The following is a 15,800-nucleotide window of genomic DNA, read 5'->3' as shown; positions in this document are numbered from 1 at the left end:
ATATGGCCAATATACCACGGCTAAGGAATGTTCATATGTACGCTTAGCCGTGGTATATTGGCAATATATCCCGAGGTGCCTTATGTCGAAACCATTTGATGTAGTGTTCTATTCAGAAAGGTCATTGAGCAACAAAAAAAAACATGGTTTCACTCTTCAGAAATTAATTCCCATGTCAGCAGCTGCTTCATTCTTTAGCATCTGAATAAAATACAAGGAAGGTATCTGTGGCAGTAAGGCACATAAAAGGCATACAATAAGTGTTTAAAAAGTAATACCTCAGTGATTGGAATGTAACGCATGCGTGGATATAACGTAGCTCTGGTCTTTGGTGCGCGTTCCTCCACTAATGTAACATGAGGTGAGGAACRTCCTGGACCAGTGCTAGGTATTACTATACATGGAATCCATCCAGAAACACATGAGTCTACAATAATAATGCATAGAATAAATATCAAGCCATATAATACACACTAGTGGTGAACAGCATATTTTAAAAAGACATGCAAATATATATTCTATCTGCAGAAGTAAAGTTGGAACAAGTTCAAGTCTCCACATTATCTGATATCCCAGTAAAGTGAATACTCAAGACAACCCGGTAACACAACTAATTCCGAGATTGGACAATTAAATACATCTTGAATGTCAATGTACTGTTGACCATCAAACAAATTGTATTTCTGTTTGGTGTGAAGTACAGTATTTTCAATGATAACCCTAACCAGACCTTGATCATTTGGCGCCCTCTAGCGGTAGAAGTGAAAAGTAAAGTAATACAAAGGGTTACCAGTATTAAAAAGAGAATTATCAATACTCTGGCTGGTATTTGACAAACAACATTTGTGAGTTGACTAAGGCAAACAATGACGACTATCGGTGAATGTATTCCATTTTGTATTTATTCGTCTTCTGTCTGATGGGAGGGGGTCTTTGTCCATTTATTTCTTCACATGAACCCAGAGCTAAAGACCCAACGAAAAAGAGGAAGTAATTTAGAGATCTGTGTCACTACATCATAACACACATCTATACTCATTAACTAAGCTTTCCTATCAACTGTCAAATCAATAGTTTCCTCTTATCTAAAAACACAAACTGATGTTTTTCTTTATACCCTGCTTCCCTCCCTATCATCTCACTGACTTCACAGGTTTCTGAAGCAACTGTTGTGGTTTTGGTTAGTAGCCTCGTCACAAGTTAACTTAACATCCTTAGCTTCCATCTCTAGGCTCCTGTCAATCAGAAATACAATCACACTGATGAACTAAAATGACTGTATAATGCCTGCAGTCCACACACAGACAATATACAATTCTGGTGTACATTMATTTTTGTTAGTCTCTGCACATGCATCGTGAAATTGAGAGGGGAAATAAGTTATGATTGAATTAGGATATATTAATGTGTAATAGAGCTTTGAGCTGTCCAAAACATTTCAGCAATAAACATCTTGGAAGGGAATTAAGCGGCCGTCCTGAAACTTATTTTACAATAGCATCTTACTTTTTACGGTCTTTGTCCTTCTTGAGGTTGGCGTTAGTGTTGAAGGGCTGGCCTTGGAGCAGCTCGGCAGCTGTTTTCTTCTTGCTGAAGGTGTTGATCTCGTCCTCCAGGGACCTTCTCTTCTCATCCAGCTTGCTCTTCTCCTCAGAGTGCAGTCTCTTCAGCTGCTCAAACTTACCTTGCAACTGAGGGGAAAACATCAAAGTCAGGTGTTTTTAATAGCTCGAATTTCTAGTGCTTTTCTAAAAACCCAAAGACGCTTCTCACGTGGATCTCTTCAACCAAAAATACATTCATGGAATATGAAAGATYATTGAAGATGGGTTTTCTGTGATGATTTCCCCTGCTAATGATTAGTTACAAATCATGAGTCTTTGAAAGCCACGTCTACACCTATAAGTCTCTTGCTGACCTGTATAGCATACTGTCACAGTAGGACACGGTGTGTGTGTGTGTGTCCAGTACCTCTCTCTCAGCTTCCTTCAGCTCAGTCTCCTTCTCCTTGACTCTCTGGACAAACATCTGCCTCATCTCCTCCTCTCTCCGCTGCAAATCTCCCAGAAACTCGTGACGCTTGGCTTCATAGGTCTCCTGCAGGCTGTAGACCCACACGGTTTAACACTAAGTGTACAGCCTCCTCTCGCTGTGTAATGTTAAATGTTTTTCCACAGACCTTTTAATCTATGCATCTCATCTGGTTATCACAGGCCCAGAATTATGAGAACCGTGYGCGCACACACTGCTCTCGCCGTACCTGACTGGCTTGCTCTCTGGGTTCGTGTCTGTGAATCCCATCTCCTCCAGTTTGCAGCGGCGGTAGAGCTCGTAGTGGCGCGTGTGGGTCTGCTCCCTCAGGTCCTCCATGTTCACACAGATCAGCATCTCCCGCAGCTTCACAAAGTCACAGTGGTTCTCATTCTCCACTGAAACAAGACAGACAGACCTTTACCTCCTGGCATTTGTACTGCAGAGCCATAGACACTTCAAAGAAAGCAAGCTGTAAGCCTGAAGCCTACACGGTAAAACAGGTTTACCTACCTTGCACCACACCCCAGGGATACTGCCGAGCTTTGACCATTTTATTTCCAATCTTCACCTCCTCTGAGCTCCCCACAACAGCAAAAGGCAGGATACCCTGACATTAGCAGATAGATCATAGAAGACACAGAGTACATTTACATGCACACTAAGTCCATATTAAAGTGATTTTGGCAGTAGGTTAAGTATGGCATTAGTCATGTAAACACCTTACTCTGCTGATCTTAAAATCGGAGTATGGTCAAAAATCAAAGAAAGCATACGCTAGGGTTGGACGGTATACCGGTATTGATACATGAACTGTTTCTCTTCTTCTATAACGTTATTTCAATGTTTGGTTTGTTAAATGTGAAATGGTTCTCGTCTCTCTCCCTCCCTCACCAATATGTCGATAACGATGCATTTTTCCACTTTGCTTCTTAATATAAATCAAATATATGTGTATTTGTCACATCCACAAGCGTTCTATAATGACACTATTAGTTTGTGTATATTACTCTCTGCAAACAGAGAGTTTACCTTTACTTACTTTTATTTTTATTGTTAGCCGCTGGCTAGCTAATAAATGTACTGAGTCAGAGCAAACATAGCTAGCTAATACACCCTGATACCAGTGCTGTTGTAGGCCTAAATCAGCATGTTTTGTATTTATTTAATATCTGAAACATGCAGTGAAGCTGCTCAATTACATCATACCGGTCATCCAACAGACTCCCATTCAGAGCGACACACAGAAGCATCCAGGGTCAATGCCCTGCTCAAGGGCACGTTGACAGATCTCCCACCAGGCCAAAAAACGTGAACCCGAACCCTCCTAGATCCCTCCACAGTTCCCCAATAGCTGTCCCTCAACCATTCAAGACCCCTCCTACAGTCCCCCAAGAAGAAAAATGTAAAATACAATCAATTCCATTCTCCACCCCCAAGAACCCCCCAATGCACCAACAACCAAGAGAATGAACTAAAGACAAAAAAGACAGAAAACAGCAAACATTTTAAAACACAAAAACAACAACTAAAATCATAACAGCAATGCCAACTGTATATGTTTGTGTGCATGTCTGGCACTATTACATGTATGTGTGTGTTCTTGTATGCGTTTATTTGAATGAGTGTGTGTATATGCATGTGTACAAACACCTGCATGGCACCAGCCTCAGGCAAACCGGCATTAGCTGTAAAAACACTGCCCCTCAGTGTCATTCAAACATACTTTTTATTATTTTTTATTTAGACTTAAAAAAAAAAAACGTATCTCCCGCGCAACAACTCCAGTCCCACTTACCTCCAATTCCACATCCCAACCCTCAGTTTCCCTCAGCCCATCCCATCTATCTCTGCTGGCCACCCTCTTCGGGTTTCTACGCAACACATATCTTTCAACTATGCTGTGATGTTTAACGTACAATTTCAATCTATCTAATCGAATAGAATCCAGATTGCGAGTTGAAGACAAATACTTTTACTAAGAGTATTAGTAATTGACTGACCCAGTCTCTCCAGATCTCCTAACAGTACTATTTCTAGGGTCAATTTTAGATCTATGCATTTTCAGCCATTCCTGAACCTGAGACCAGAAACAGGCTACCTGAGGGCAATACCAAAATAAATGGTCTATTGATTCTGTATCCTCACAACAAAATCTGCAGAGCTTCGATGATTTTATGCCCCAAATATTCAACATTTTGTTGGTGGCGAGAATTCTATATAATAATTTTGGCTGAAAAGCACCGAAGTCTTGAATCTTGCGTTTTATATATCAACTCATACACCCTGTACCATGGAATCGGTACATCAAAAATCTCTTCCCAACTAATTCGCAATCTGTATGGCACAGTTGTCAACATCCTGGTACTCAAATTAAACTGGTATACTTTCCTATTTATGCTATTTTTATTCCTCCGCCAGTTTTGATCCTTATATTGGGCAGACAGACCAGTTCCCTACCTCCTCCATTTTTGGGGTAATGCTGTAATCAATTGGTTGCACTCTTGGATTGAGCAGACCTTCCCGTACAATTCTGATAACTCCATGAAGGACATAAATCAGCATGTTGTTTGTGCAACAGTATCTTCTAAATCAGAGAGGAATAGGTGAGGTATGAATATGTTATCTGCGCATGTGCTAGCACCAGCCGAGCGAGCCTCCCTCTTTAGCGTGAGTGAAGTGAGATCGGGAAAAATGTAAGTAGGAATATTTGAAGTTGTTCTCATACAAACTTTAGAAGTCCGAACTTTTTCTAAAAAAGAACATGTCGCTGTCGTCGAACATTTATTTTTATTGCATATTTTCTGTATTGATCAAAGTCCCATCAGGTAGCCTGATTTCTGATGTGTCCGTGTAAACGGGATTATTAGGGGAATCGTTCTTCTTCCAAAGCATGTAAATGTTTTCATCAAACTATCCACAATAATCGTGTTACCGTGTGCATGTATCCATACTCACTGAGGTGCACTGTCTAGCACAGTCAAATTCACCACTGTAAGGAATGGAATTGGGCAGAGAGCCTGAAAGACGCAAAGGGAATGTTCTACAACTCACATTCATGGCCGTGTTGATCTTGGAGACGGTCTCGTCATCAGTAGGGAACTGGTAGATCTGGACACCGTTACTGACCAACTCACTCATGATCTTGATCTTAAACTTGTGGAGCTCGCTCTTGGAGATGGTGTCTGCTTTGGCGATGACAGGAATGATGTTGACCTACAAAAAAAATACACAGTTTGTCTAATAAATAATACATTTTCTTTCCGAATTGACATTATTCCCTCAAGAATCAAACAGGACATATCGTTCATTTTACAAGTAGAAACAAATTCCCTTTTGTGAAAGAACAGTACTGTAAAACATACAACTATGGGGCTCCCGAGTGGCGCAGCGGTCTAAGGCACTGCATCTCAGTGCTAGAGGCGTCACCACAGACCCTGGTTCGATTCCAGGCTGTATCACAACCGGCCGTGATTGGGAGTCCCATAGGGCGGCGCACAATTGGCCCGGCGTCGTTAGTGTTTGGCCGAGGTAGGCCGTCATTGTAAATAAGAATTTGTTCTTATCTGACTCGTTTAGTTAAATAAAAGGTTTTWAAAAAAATATACAACTAAAGCACAGTCAGGACAGACTTCTGTGATTGCCCAGTGGCTGAACTAAGTCAACATTCCGCTTTGTCAGACTTGTTCAGTCCTGTCACAGTAACACAGTAGTAATTACTCATCATGCAACTCCCAGTTTTTACCAACCGCCATGACACTTCCTGAACTGCCCAAATACTCTATAACACTAAATAAAATGAAAAACACCCCCTTAATTAATTCTACATTTAAACACAACAACAATTATGAAAAAAAGTTCATATTTATAGACTAATGCTGTAGAACTGTGCCAGAACAAAAAATCCAAAAGAGAGAAAAAAAAAATGCAATAGTGACAGCTTCTTTTAGTTTTAGGACCTCACCTTGCTGTCCAGTTTCTTCATGGTGACCAGGTCCAGGGACTTGAGAGAGTGTCCTGAAGGGGCGATGAAGTAGAGACAGGCATGGATACGGGARTCGTGGTAGTTGTGGAGGGACCGCTTGATCTTCAACTCTTCCTGTAGATACGACTCGAACTGGGTGTCAATGTAGTCCACAACATGCTGGTAGCTGCCGAAGGAAACATTCAGAGAGCAGATATTCCAAAAGAAGTTGCGTAGCATATGTAGTAAAACAAGTGATTTTGTGGTGGATAAAAAGACAAAATAATGTGCTTTGTTTTGTCATTCAGCATCAGGGTCATATTCGGTAAAGCATAGGCTACGGTAGCAAAACGTTTACGAAACACTAAAACAAAGGGTTTAAGTTATCGGACAAGTTCTGTTAGGTTTGGTGCCTAATGAATACGACCCATCACGACTGCACTTCTCTCACCTCTCCTGCTTGTTCATCTGGTCCCCAAAGCCCACTGTGTTGACGATGGTCAGCTTGAGTTGCACGTTGCTCTCCTGCAGGTCATAGGTCTGCGCTCGCAGCTTCACCTTGGGCTCGAAGTGAGACGACTCAAAGTTCTCAAAGTTAGTGTTGAACAGTGTGTCCATTAGGGTGGATTTGCCAATACCCGTTTCGCCTGGATAGTGAGGGGAAATACTATTTGCTAATCTTAGTGATAACATTGCTTGGTAAAATTTGGGTCAAACTTGAGGAAAATGAAAAAAACATTTTAGAGAGTTCCAAAGAACGACATTGAGGAATCTGGGCAGAGGTCCAGAATAAATTTTAGAAATGAATTTAGAGGAAATGGGCCAACATTTTTTTCCCATCTAAAAAAGGGATACTGGTCTGCTGGCTGAACTTTTAATGTAACATCACAACGTTACTCACCAATACAGAGGATATTGAAGCAGAAACCTTGACATGTTGATTTGTTGACCAGCTGGTGAGGTAGGCTGTCGAAGCCAACATGGCCAGACAAGGACAGGGGCCGGGCATTTTTGTCCTGTTATWGGGAGACATAGCMTAACATTAGGCCATCTCAGTATATGACAATATCTGACAACAGCTTGGACTGGTTAACCTAGGTAAATAATCTTATATTCCTATGTTTTCATTGTGTGTACACTACTTACCCATACAAGGCTACATGTTCATTTGTCTACAGTACACGCAAATATGTATCTATGTCTATGGATGACACCCTACCTGACCTGTCCCTTACTTTACTGACACTGATTGTGGATAGACCTGGAGATGGCAGATCAGTTTCAGCAGCATACATTTGGCTAGATGTTGTAGCTAGCACACAAAGTTAACTTTCACTGGCTGCCACATCGGCAAACTAACCCATGCGTTGGCAAACTATCTAGACAGRTCGCGGCTAATTTTGTTCTATGTGCATTTCATATATTAATTCTTGCTCAAAGGGCGTAAACAAGTTCCAGCAGTAAAACCCTGCTTTTTAGAAACTCTGGTTGGAGCTACGCTGTTAGACACATAGCTAGCTGGATAGTGAAAAAGTTACTTAATCAGTTCCAGGTCCTCTTATTGCAATCCTGCTGTGCAGACGGTCAGATCTCACAACGTCCAGATAAGTGTTTACCTTCCAGGATTACGCAGCGCGACAGCAATAAAGACGACCTGGAACGTAACCATGCTAACTAGCAAGCTAAACGTGCCGTAAGTTTTACAACTGTAGATATACATTATTTAGCGATTGAATTAAACACAACAATTACCCCCTGAGCAACATCCGACGTAGTCATCTCGGAATAAAGCAGCTAATAACTACAAATACTAACAGGCTGTAAAGAAAATAGGCTCAACTAAAAACGTTGAAAAATCGACTACCTACGTAGCCATGAAAGGAATGTAGGCTTGCACACTTGTTTTCATGGCTGGGGAGACACGAGTGACAGTTATGTTTGTGTTTAACAAAATAAACTATATATATATATTAAGTACTACATCTTCTGATTTTGTGGTATGTATTYATCAAATTCTGAGTACAGAGTAGTTATTTTGAACTGCAGGATTGTTAGTTACTATATAGCGACCCCCATAGAACGAATGGTATAAACCACTTTTCCGGAAATTCGTTGGACATACATGGTGTGAAACTAAGTAGACATTTTGGTTCTTTGCGCGACTTTGACTGACCGACCACTAATATAGATTTCAAAATGGCGTTTCAAGGGTCACAGTTTCCCAATGGTGGTTGCTAGGAGGCGTGGACAGAGATACTTTTGAGGAGATGGGGAACGCCATTGGAATCGTATTAACGCTCATTGTGTACGTTGCCCATGCGTCGTCTAAGAGCCACGCCGGCCCACGCGGTGCATTTCTGGGACGAAGGAGTGAATGGGAGTCGACTGGGCGTTAACTCAAAAACACAACATTAGCATGCATTTAGTGAACAATAAGTACAAAATTATAAGTATTTTCCGAGATGTGAGATAATTAACTTGTTCTCTGAAATCGTGAAATTACGGACTTTCAAGGGAAATAGRCAGGTTTCTCGACTCATACCCTGATTTTCAGAAGGGATTGTGAGAAGATTAGTTTTGCAACCACGTGAAGCAGCATTACAAGTGAACGCGATCGTTTGACATTCTGCTGTTTGGGGCGTTATGCCACGTTCAARATAACTGGGAAAGAACGAGCTCCGRCTGGGAAAATTGATTTGAACAGCCATCCAACTCGGAATTCCTACTCTTCCTAGAGCTGACTTTCCGACCTTAAAATACAGATTCATTATTTGACCTAGTATTTTTCCGAGTTCCCGGGTGTTTTGAACGCTGCATTATACCACAGATAGACATTGAGCCAGATATTAAACCGGATGTATAAATGTGAAGTATCCGGTTGGCGTTTCCACTCACTACCAAATATGGTGATGCGAGGAAGCCCAGTGGCCGGTGGTGAGAAGATGGAGTGAGATGGATTTTGGCCTACATTCTGCTAATTTTCTAATCGATGAAACATTTGATCCCCATACAGTTTTATGTTTCCAAAACTATAATCTATAACAAACAGAGTGGACTGCGTTTTGCAGACTTTACCCTTTGCCAAAGTAAAAAATAAACGTTGTTTAGGAGTGTGAATTGCCTTATTGCACACGCGCACCTCATAGTATGCGTTCCCTAACGAAAATATGCAAATAAATGCTAGAACGCGCCAATAAGATCTCACTRGCTCGTGCATGGCTCTTCCCATCTCCTTGCCTGTTCTGCCCACTATGATTAATTTCCTCCCATTGGAAACGACAGGCTCTGGTCTGTCTTGGGTTAGTTATAAAAAATCTTTGGTTATACGTTCATTCATTACCCAACGGAATTCCCATCTCCTCCTTTCTCTAATGTCTCTGTAGTGGATCGCTAGGACCATAGAAATAAAACGGATAGACAGGTCTGCTAGCAAAAGTGGGTCCTTCCTTACTCAACTCTGGTTGGGGTGACAGTTCTATTAATTTCTATTCTGKATCAAAGAAGCACAACAAGGTCTGAGGATGATGTGATGGGACAACACCAACCAGAGMAGGTGAAAACCGTAATTGTACGGGCTGATTCAACTCTAGCTAATTTATAAACATAAAAAGGAAGATTATTTTTTAGATCTGTAAGTGGTTTGCCGTAGCCTTTTAATTTATTTATTTTTTAATCAGTAATGGCGACCGAGTGCACCCAAGAAGTGGTTGTTCAATTTCTAACCGAGCGAGGAGGGAGAGTGAAAAACCAGATATTCATTGACTATTTCAAAGCTGTTTTCCCAGAMGACCCTGACCAGAAAGCAATTGTTCGGGAGAAATTCAAGGGATACGTGGACAATGTCGCATTTGTAAAGTTGGAGAATGGAGTGAAATTTGTATGTTTAAAAAAGAAGTATCGAGTTTCATTGAAGTGTACCGTGGAAAAAGACAGCGAATGCAATGGTAACGGGACAGGCACCTTATTGGAACAAGAGGACAGCGGTTCTGCTATATCAAAATCATATAAGAACTTGATAGAAGATTGTGCACCACAACTGCATCTGTCAGTATCATCTGCTGCGGATGTGCGCTCTTGGGAAACCGCTGCAAACGAAGAGGCACAAGACATTTCACCTGGCTCAGGTTACGGAACTGACAATGCCASGAGAGCGAGACCGCATGACATTTCTGGAATTATTTTGGAAGGTAAAATTGTAGAAAGAGCTGCWTCAACAAGGTCTGTAGTTCAGAATAATAGGTTATCAGACAATATGGGAAATGCGTTAGGCCTTGGTGGCAATGGAGAGCAGACATTGCAACCGCACGACATACCGCAAATTGCAGTGATTGAGGCGTCACCTTTGCCTACATCCGCGGATGGCTCTATGTTCCACTTACCCAGACGTCCATTTCCAACTAATGCACAGGACAGCCTGCTGTCCCGTCACCCTTCATCAGAGGACGGGGCAGACGAAGGCCAGTATTATGATTTTCAACAGAGCATATCTGGGAGTGACAGCAACACAACTAAAGGTAGCCGTAATAACTTTATTGAGCTYATGATGAACAGCTCCCTCCAGGTGCGACGCAGCATGGTGTTGCGGAACTCAGACTCCGCCTCTGTGGTTTCCTCTACTACAGACGAAGACGGTGCTTCAGTCACTCTGGACCCGTTGGAACACGAATGGATGATGTGCGCATCCGACGGCCAATGGGAGAGTCTCCACCGTCTCCTTTCCTGTGAACCGAACCTTGTCATGAAGAAGGATTTTGTGACTGGGTTCACCTGCCTGCACTGGGCCGCCAAGCAGGGCAAACAAGAACTGCTGGCGCTTATCGTAAACTTTGCCAAACAACACACAGTGCCCATCAACATCAACGCCCAGTCAAGTGCTGGCTACACGCCACTACACCTAGCAGCAATGCACAACCAAGTTGAGGTGGTGAAGTTACTGGTAGGAGCCTATGACGCAGACGTAGAGGCCAGAGATTACAATGGGAAAAAGGCGTGTCAGTATCTTACAACCAGTGTGGCCGTTGATATCCGTGACATCATCGGGGCGGGTGGTGGCGGCGACTCGGACTCAGAGAGCACAGACTATGGGGATGGGGGGCGTTGGAGGCTGTCTAAAGTTCTCCAGTCTAATCTGATGCCCCTCAAACTGCACGGTCACAGTGAGGAGGACACAGGTGATGGAGCAGGGCAGGCCAGACAGCAACCCTTGCTGAGGAAATCGTCCTTTAGCAAGATGAGGCCCAAACTTCAGAAGATCCGCTTCAGATCTTCACAGATAGTTCACGGCACATCGTTCACAGCACATTGTGAGACAGAGGAGCTTAACTGGTGCAGGAAAAGCTCATTTAAATCCAGACCCATGTCAAATCTGTTTGGCTGAAGAATAGCCCCTATGTACACTTGACAAAGAGCAAATAAACTACTACAGTGCAGGATGACTGACACAATGGGGTATAGTTTGATGTTACAAGTGTTTGATGTTTTTTTGTGGCATAGTCTGGTGTTACACATACTTAAGGGTTTTCCCCCAGGCATTATATGAATATACTGAACTAACAGAATATGGTATTACATGATCTATTGAGTAACTGGCCAGATTGCCACCCCTGGTTAGGCTAAATATTTCTGTGTTAATCCTCTTCTCATTCTGAAGTAGCCAAGTAGGTCTTATTGTTCGTCTGCTTGAACCCTTAACGTACATGTAAAGCTGCTTGTAACCCACTGGGCAAAGATGTCATTTTAACGTCTAGTTTTGATTGACATTTTATTGACTTTAACTAATTTGAATTCAATGTGAAATCAACCAAAAATGACACCATGTCATTGGATTTAGGTTAAAAGTTGGGTGATTTAAAAAGATACAATTATCTTACATGGAGTACCTTTTTTCCGAAGCCAATCAGTTTTCCACGTTGATTTGACGTCTTCATATTGACTTTTTTTGGTTGAAATGACATGGAAACCATGTTGACTCGACCTGTTTTTGYCTAGTGGGAAGTGTTTAAACTTCAAGTTATTTGACCACATGGTAGAAACAATGTCATTGATTTCACAATGCTTGGGAACAATCTTATTACTGTCAGACTGTTATTCATTTATTCTCCCTTGTATATTTACATTGCTTTAAGCACTTTGATTTTAAACTGTTATTGATCCAGCTTTCCTGCGGTGGATGCCATTCAGTCCACCTGAAAGACTTTGAGATGGGAATTTACTTCCTCTTTGTGTTCAAGTGGACGATTGGAGGCCAATGAAAAGGCCTCTGGTCGTTTAAGTCTGTAATCAGGATCAGTAGAGGAGCTTTCTGTGTCACAAGGTACGCCGTTGTTGAGTGCATGGTAGGCCTACTGTGTATAGTGCTATGATGAAAGATCAGGTCTCATAACTATTCACGTTTAAACGGGTACATTTTTGACCTGATCATAGCTCCTTATTTTGAGTTGTCTAAGGTTGCAGTTGTCTGGTATCGAGTTGTAGGTTACCCTCTGTTCTGTTTTATATCAACAAGCTCAGGCTTGCTGCCCCAGGAGAGCCTAGCTCAGCTGAGAGCGAGCAAGAGAGACTGTAGTGTACATATAGTGCCTTCAGAAAGTATTCATACTCCTTGACTTATTCCACATTTTGTTGCGTTACAGCCTGAATTCAAAATTGATTAAATATATATGTTTTTCTCACCAATCTACACACAATACCCCATAATGACAATGTGAAAACATGTTTTTAGAAATGTTTGCAAGTGTATTGAAAATTACATACATAAATATCTCAATGACAAAAGTATTCACACCCCTGAGTCAATACTTTGTAGAAGCACCTTTGGCTTCTACAAAGGGGCAAATCCAATAACACTTTGTATTCAGGACAAAAAGTTAATTGCTTTGCAATTTTTTTTGCAGTATTACTTTAGTGCCTTGTTACAAACAGGATGCATGTTTTGGAATATTTTTATTCTGTACAGGCTTCCTTTTCACTCTGTCAATTAGGTTAGTATTGTGGAGTAACTACAATGTTGTTGATCCATCCTCAGTTTTCTCCTATCACAGCCATCAAACTCTGTAACTGTTTTAAAGTCACCATTGGCCTGATGGTGAAATCCCTGAGCGGTTTCCTTCCTCTCCGGCAACTGAGTTAAGAAGGACGCCTTTATCTTTGTAGCGACTGGGTGTATTGATACACCATCCAAAGTGTAATTAATAACTTCACCATGCTCAAAGGAATATTCAATGTCTGCTTTTTTATTTTTACCCATCTACCAGTAGGTGCCCTCATAGCCGTGGGTAGTAAGGGTGCTGCAGCACCCCCTGAAAAATCATAATAATAAAAAAAAAAATCATAAATAATGTTTTGGAAAATACAATTGTTTTCACAAAAGTGGTGCACTGGGCCTTTAATAGTTCTGTATTAGTGAACTGATATAGCCTGCTATAGCCTTTTAGTTTTTGTGCAATGTTGCACTGAATTCTAACACTTATTTTTCCTCTGCACTTTTGTTATTTGTTAATATAACTTAAAAAAATAATAATAATTGCAAATCATTGTCTCACGTGTACTAGTTTAATTGTTTGTCTAGATTAGATTTAAGGCCTACTACTTATGGCATTAACTGTTTTTGGGGAATTTAATGGTTTCTCAGTCAATGTTTTGTATTGCTGAATAGCCTACAGTAATGCTACATAGTTTACATCTGATTTTGCTACTTGATTTTATTGTGCAGTTTTGTATTCTTGCAACATTAGCTCTTTTTATTATGCAATTATTATTTTTCTTTTATCAACCACCTGCTGCTAATTATGATATTCAAAGGGCTGGAACCATATTTCTCTTGTSTGTCTGTACATTAAATGATATTATTTTGTAGTCCTCTTTTCGATTATCAAACAAAAGAATGTTAACATAAAAAAATCGGACACCTTACTGTCGACAATCATTTAAGATCTATGTTCAATACTCTGTCTTCAATAATGTTTTCAAAGCTAGATTGTGGAGTTTGCATTTTTATCATTTGGAAACGTATACCTACATCTTTGTGTTGCTTAACAGAAATATGACTCTCTGCCTTTACACAACCTGATAAATAAACTGTCATACTGTCACTATTGAGATCTGTCTTGTTCTGTTTAATGCAGCAGTCTGTCTGTCAGTAGTAACTAATACACTGTTTCCACAGTAAGGAACATTTCTGCTTAACCAGTAGTGCACACATTTATTTATTTACTTATACTGTGTGCCAGATGGCTTTTATGTTCTCTTAAAGGCTCTCAAACAAACATTTGTTTTTATTGCCTATGAATTTCTGTGCCCCAAAATAGGATGTAAAATTACACTGTGGGTTCATTATGGGAAATGAGTATGGCACGTTTTCAATGGTAATTGCTGTATGACTAATCTCAGTCAAATCTCAGCAGGTATTTTATTTTATTCCTCCATTGAGTAATGGAGTGGAATAGCATCGATTATTCAGTGAAATGAAAGAGTACATATGGACCACCTTAGCTCCACTCTACAGAGAGATGTGTTTGTCCTTGACCGGGGCAATACATTACAGTCTGGGACAGATTGATTGAAATTAAATAACTATATAATATATATATACTGTACAGTGCATTCGGAAAGTTTTCAGGGCCCTTGACTTTTTCCACATTTTGTTACGTTACAACCGTATTCTAAAATGGATTTTTTTTTTTTTACTAACATAAGTATTCAGACCTGTTGCTATGAGACTCGAAATTAAGCATAGGTGTATCCTGTTTCCATTGATTATCTTTGCGGTGTTTCTACATCTTGATTGGAGTCCACCTGTGGTAAATTCAATTGATTGAACATCATTTGGAAAGGCACACATCTGTCTATATATGGTCCCACAGTTGACAGAGCATAAACCAAGGTATTGTCCGTAGAGCTCCCAGACAGGATTGTGTCGAGGCACAGATCTGGGGAAGGGTATCAAAATATTTTTGCAGCATTGAAGGTCCCCAAGAACTCATTGGCCTCCATCATTCTTAAATGGAAGAAGTCTGGAACCACCAAGACTCTTCCTAGAGCTGGCCAAGAACCCGATGGTCACTCAGAACTCCAGAGTTCCTCTGTCGAGATGGGAGAACCTTCCAGAAGGTCAACCATCTCTGCAGCACTCTGTGGCCAGACGGAAGCCACTCCTCAGTGAAAGGCACATGACAGCCCGCTTGGAGTTTGCCAAAAGCCACCTAAAGGACTCTCAGACCATGAGAAACAAGATTCTCTGGTCTGATGAAACCAAGATTAAACATTTTGGCTTGAATGCCAAGCGTCATATCTGGAGGAAACCAGGCACCGCTCATCACCTGGCCAATTCCATCCCTACGGTGAAGCATGGTGGTGGTAGCATCATGCTGTGGGGATGCTTTTCAGCGGCATGGACTGGGAGACTAGTCAGAATCGAGGGAAAGATGAACGGAGCAAAGTACAGAGAGATCCTTGTTGAAAACCTGCTCGAGAGCGCTCAGGACCTTAGACTGGGGGCGAAGGTTCACCTTCGAACAGGACAACGACCCTAAGTACACAGCAAAGACAACGCAGGAGTGGCTTCGGGAAAAGTCGCTGAATGTCCTTGAGTGGCCCAGCCAGAACCCTGACTTGAACTCCATTCTTTTCTGGAGAGATCTGAAAATAGCTGTGCAGCGACACTCCCCATCCAACCTGACAGGGCTTGGAGAGGATTTGTAGAGAAGAATGGGAGAAACTCCCCAAATACAGGTGTGCCAAGCTTGTAGCGTCATACCCAGAAGACTTGAGGTTGCAATCACTGCCAAAGGTGCTTCAACAAAGTACT

At 41.4% G+C, this 15,800-nt stretch overlaps 2 protein-coding genes across 2 annotated transcripts; one reads left to right on the top strand and one right to left on the bottom strand.

Annotated features, from left to right (window-relative positions):
• Positions 1–880: 880 nt before the first annotated feature.
• On the bottom strand, positions 881–7,887 carry LOC111970955 (septin-10). The gene is made up of 10 exons (XM_023997735.2): positions 7,748–7,887; positions 6,897–7,011; positions 6,447–6,642; positions 5,996–6,182; positions 5,086–5,247; positions 2,545–2,641; positions 2,261–2,429; positions 1,972–2,104; positions 1,507–1,691; positions 881–965 (listed from the first exon to the last, which is right to left on the bottom strand). The coding sequence occupies exons 1-10, from the start codon at positions 7,772–7,774 to the stop codon at positions 950–952; spliced, it is 1,287 nt and encodes a 428-aa protein (XP_023853503.1). The 5' UTR covers positions 7,775–7,887; the 3' UTR covers positions 881–949.
• Positions 7,888–8,072: 185 nt separating this feature from the next.
• On the top strand, positions 8,073–14,092 carry LOC111970952 (ankyrin repeat domain-containing protein SOWAHC-like). Its single transcript, XM_023997726.2, has one exon. The coding sequence runs from the start codon at positions 9,675–9,677 to the stop codon at positions 11,370–11,372; it is 1,698 nt and encodes a 565-aa protein (XP_023853494.1). The 5' UTR covers positions 8,073–9,674; the 3' UTR covers positions 11,373–14,092.
• Positions 14,093–15,800: the final 1,708 nt, after the last annotated feature.

This window comes from Salvelinus sp. IW2-2015, linkage group LG12 (assembly GCF_002910315.2).
Source record: "Salvelinus sp. IW2-2015 linkage group LG12, ASM291031v2, whole genome shotgun sequence".
Classification (NCBI taxonomy): domain Eukaryota; kingdom Metazoa; phylum Chordata; class Actinopteri; order Salmoniformes; family Salmonidae; genus Salvelinus; species Salvelinus sp. IW2-2015.
This window is presented reverse-complemented; position numbering and strand designations above follow the sequence as displayed.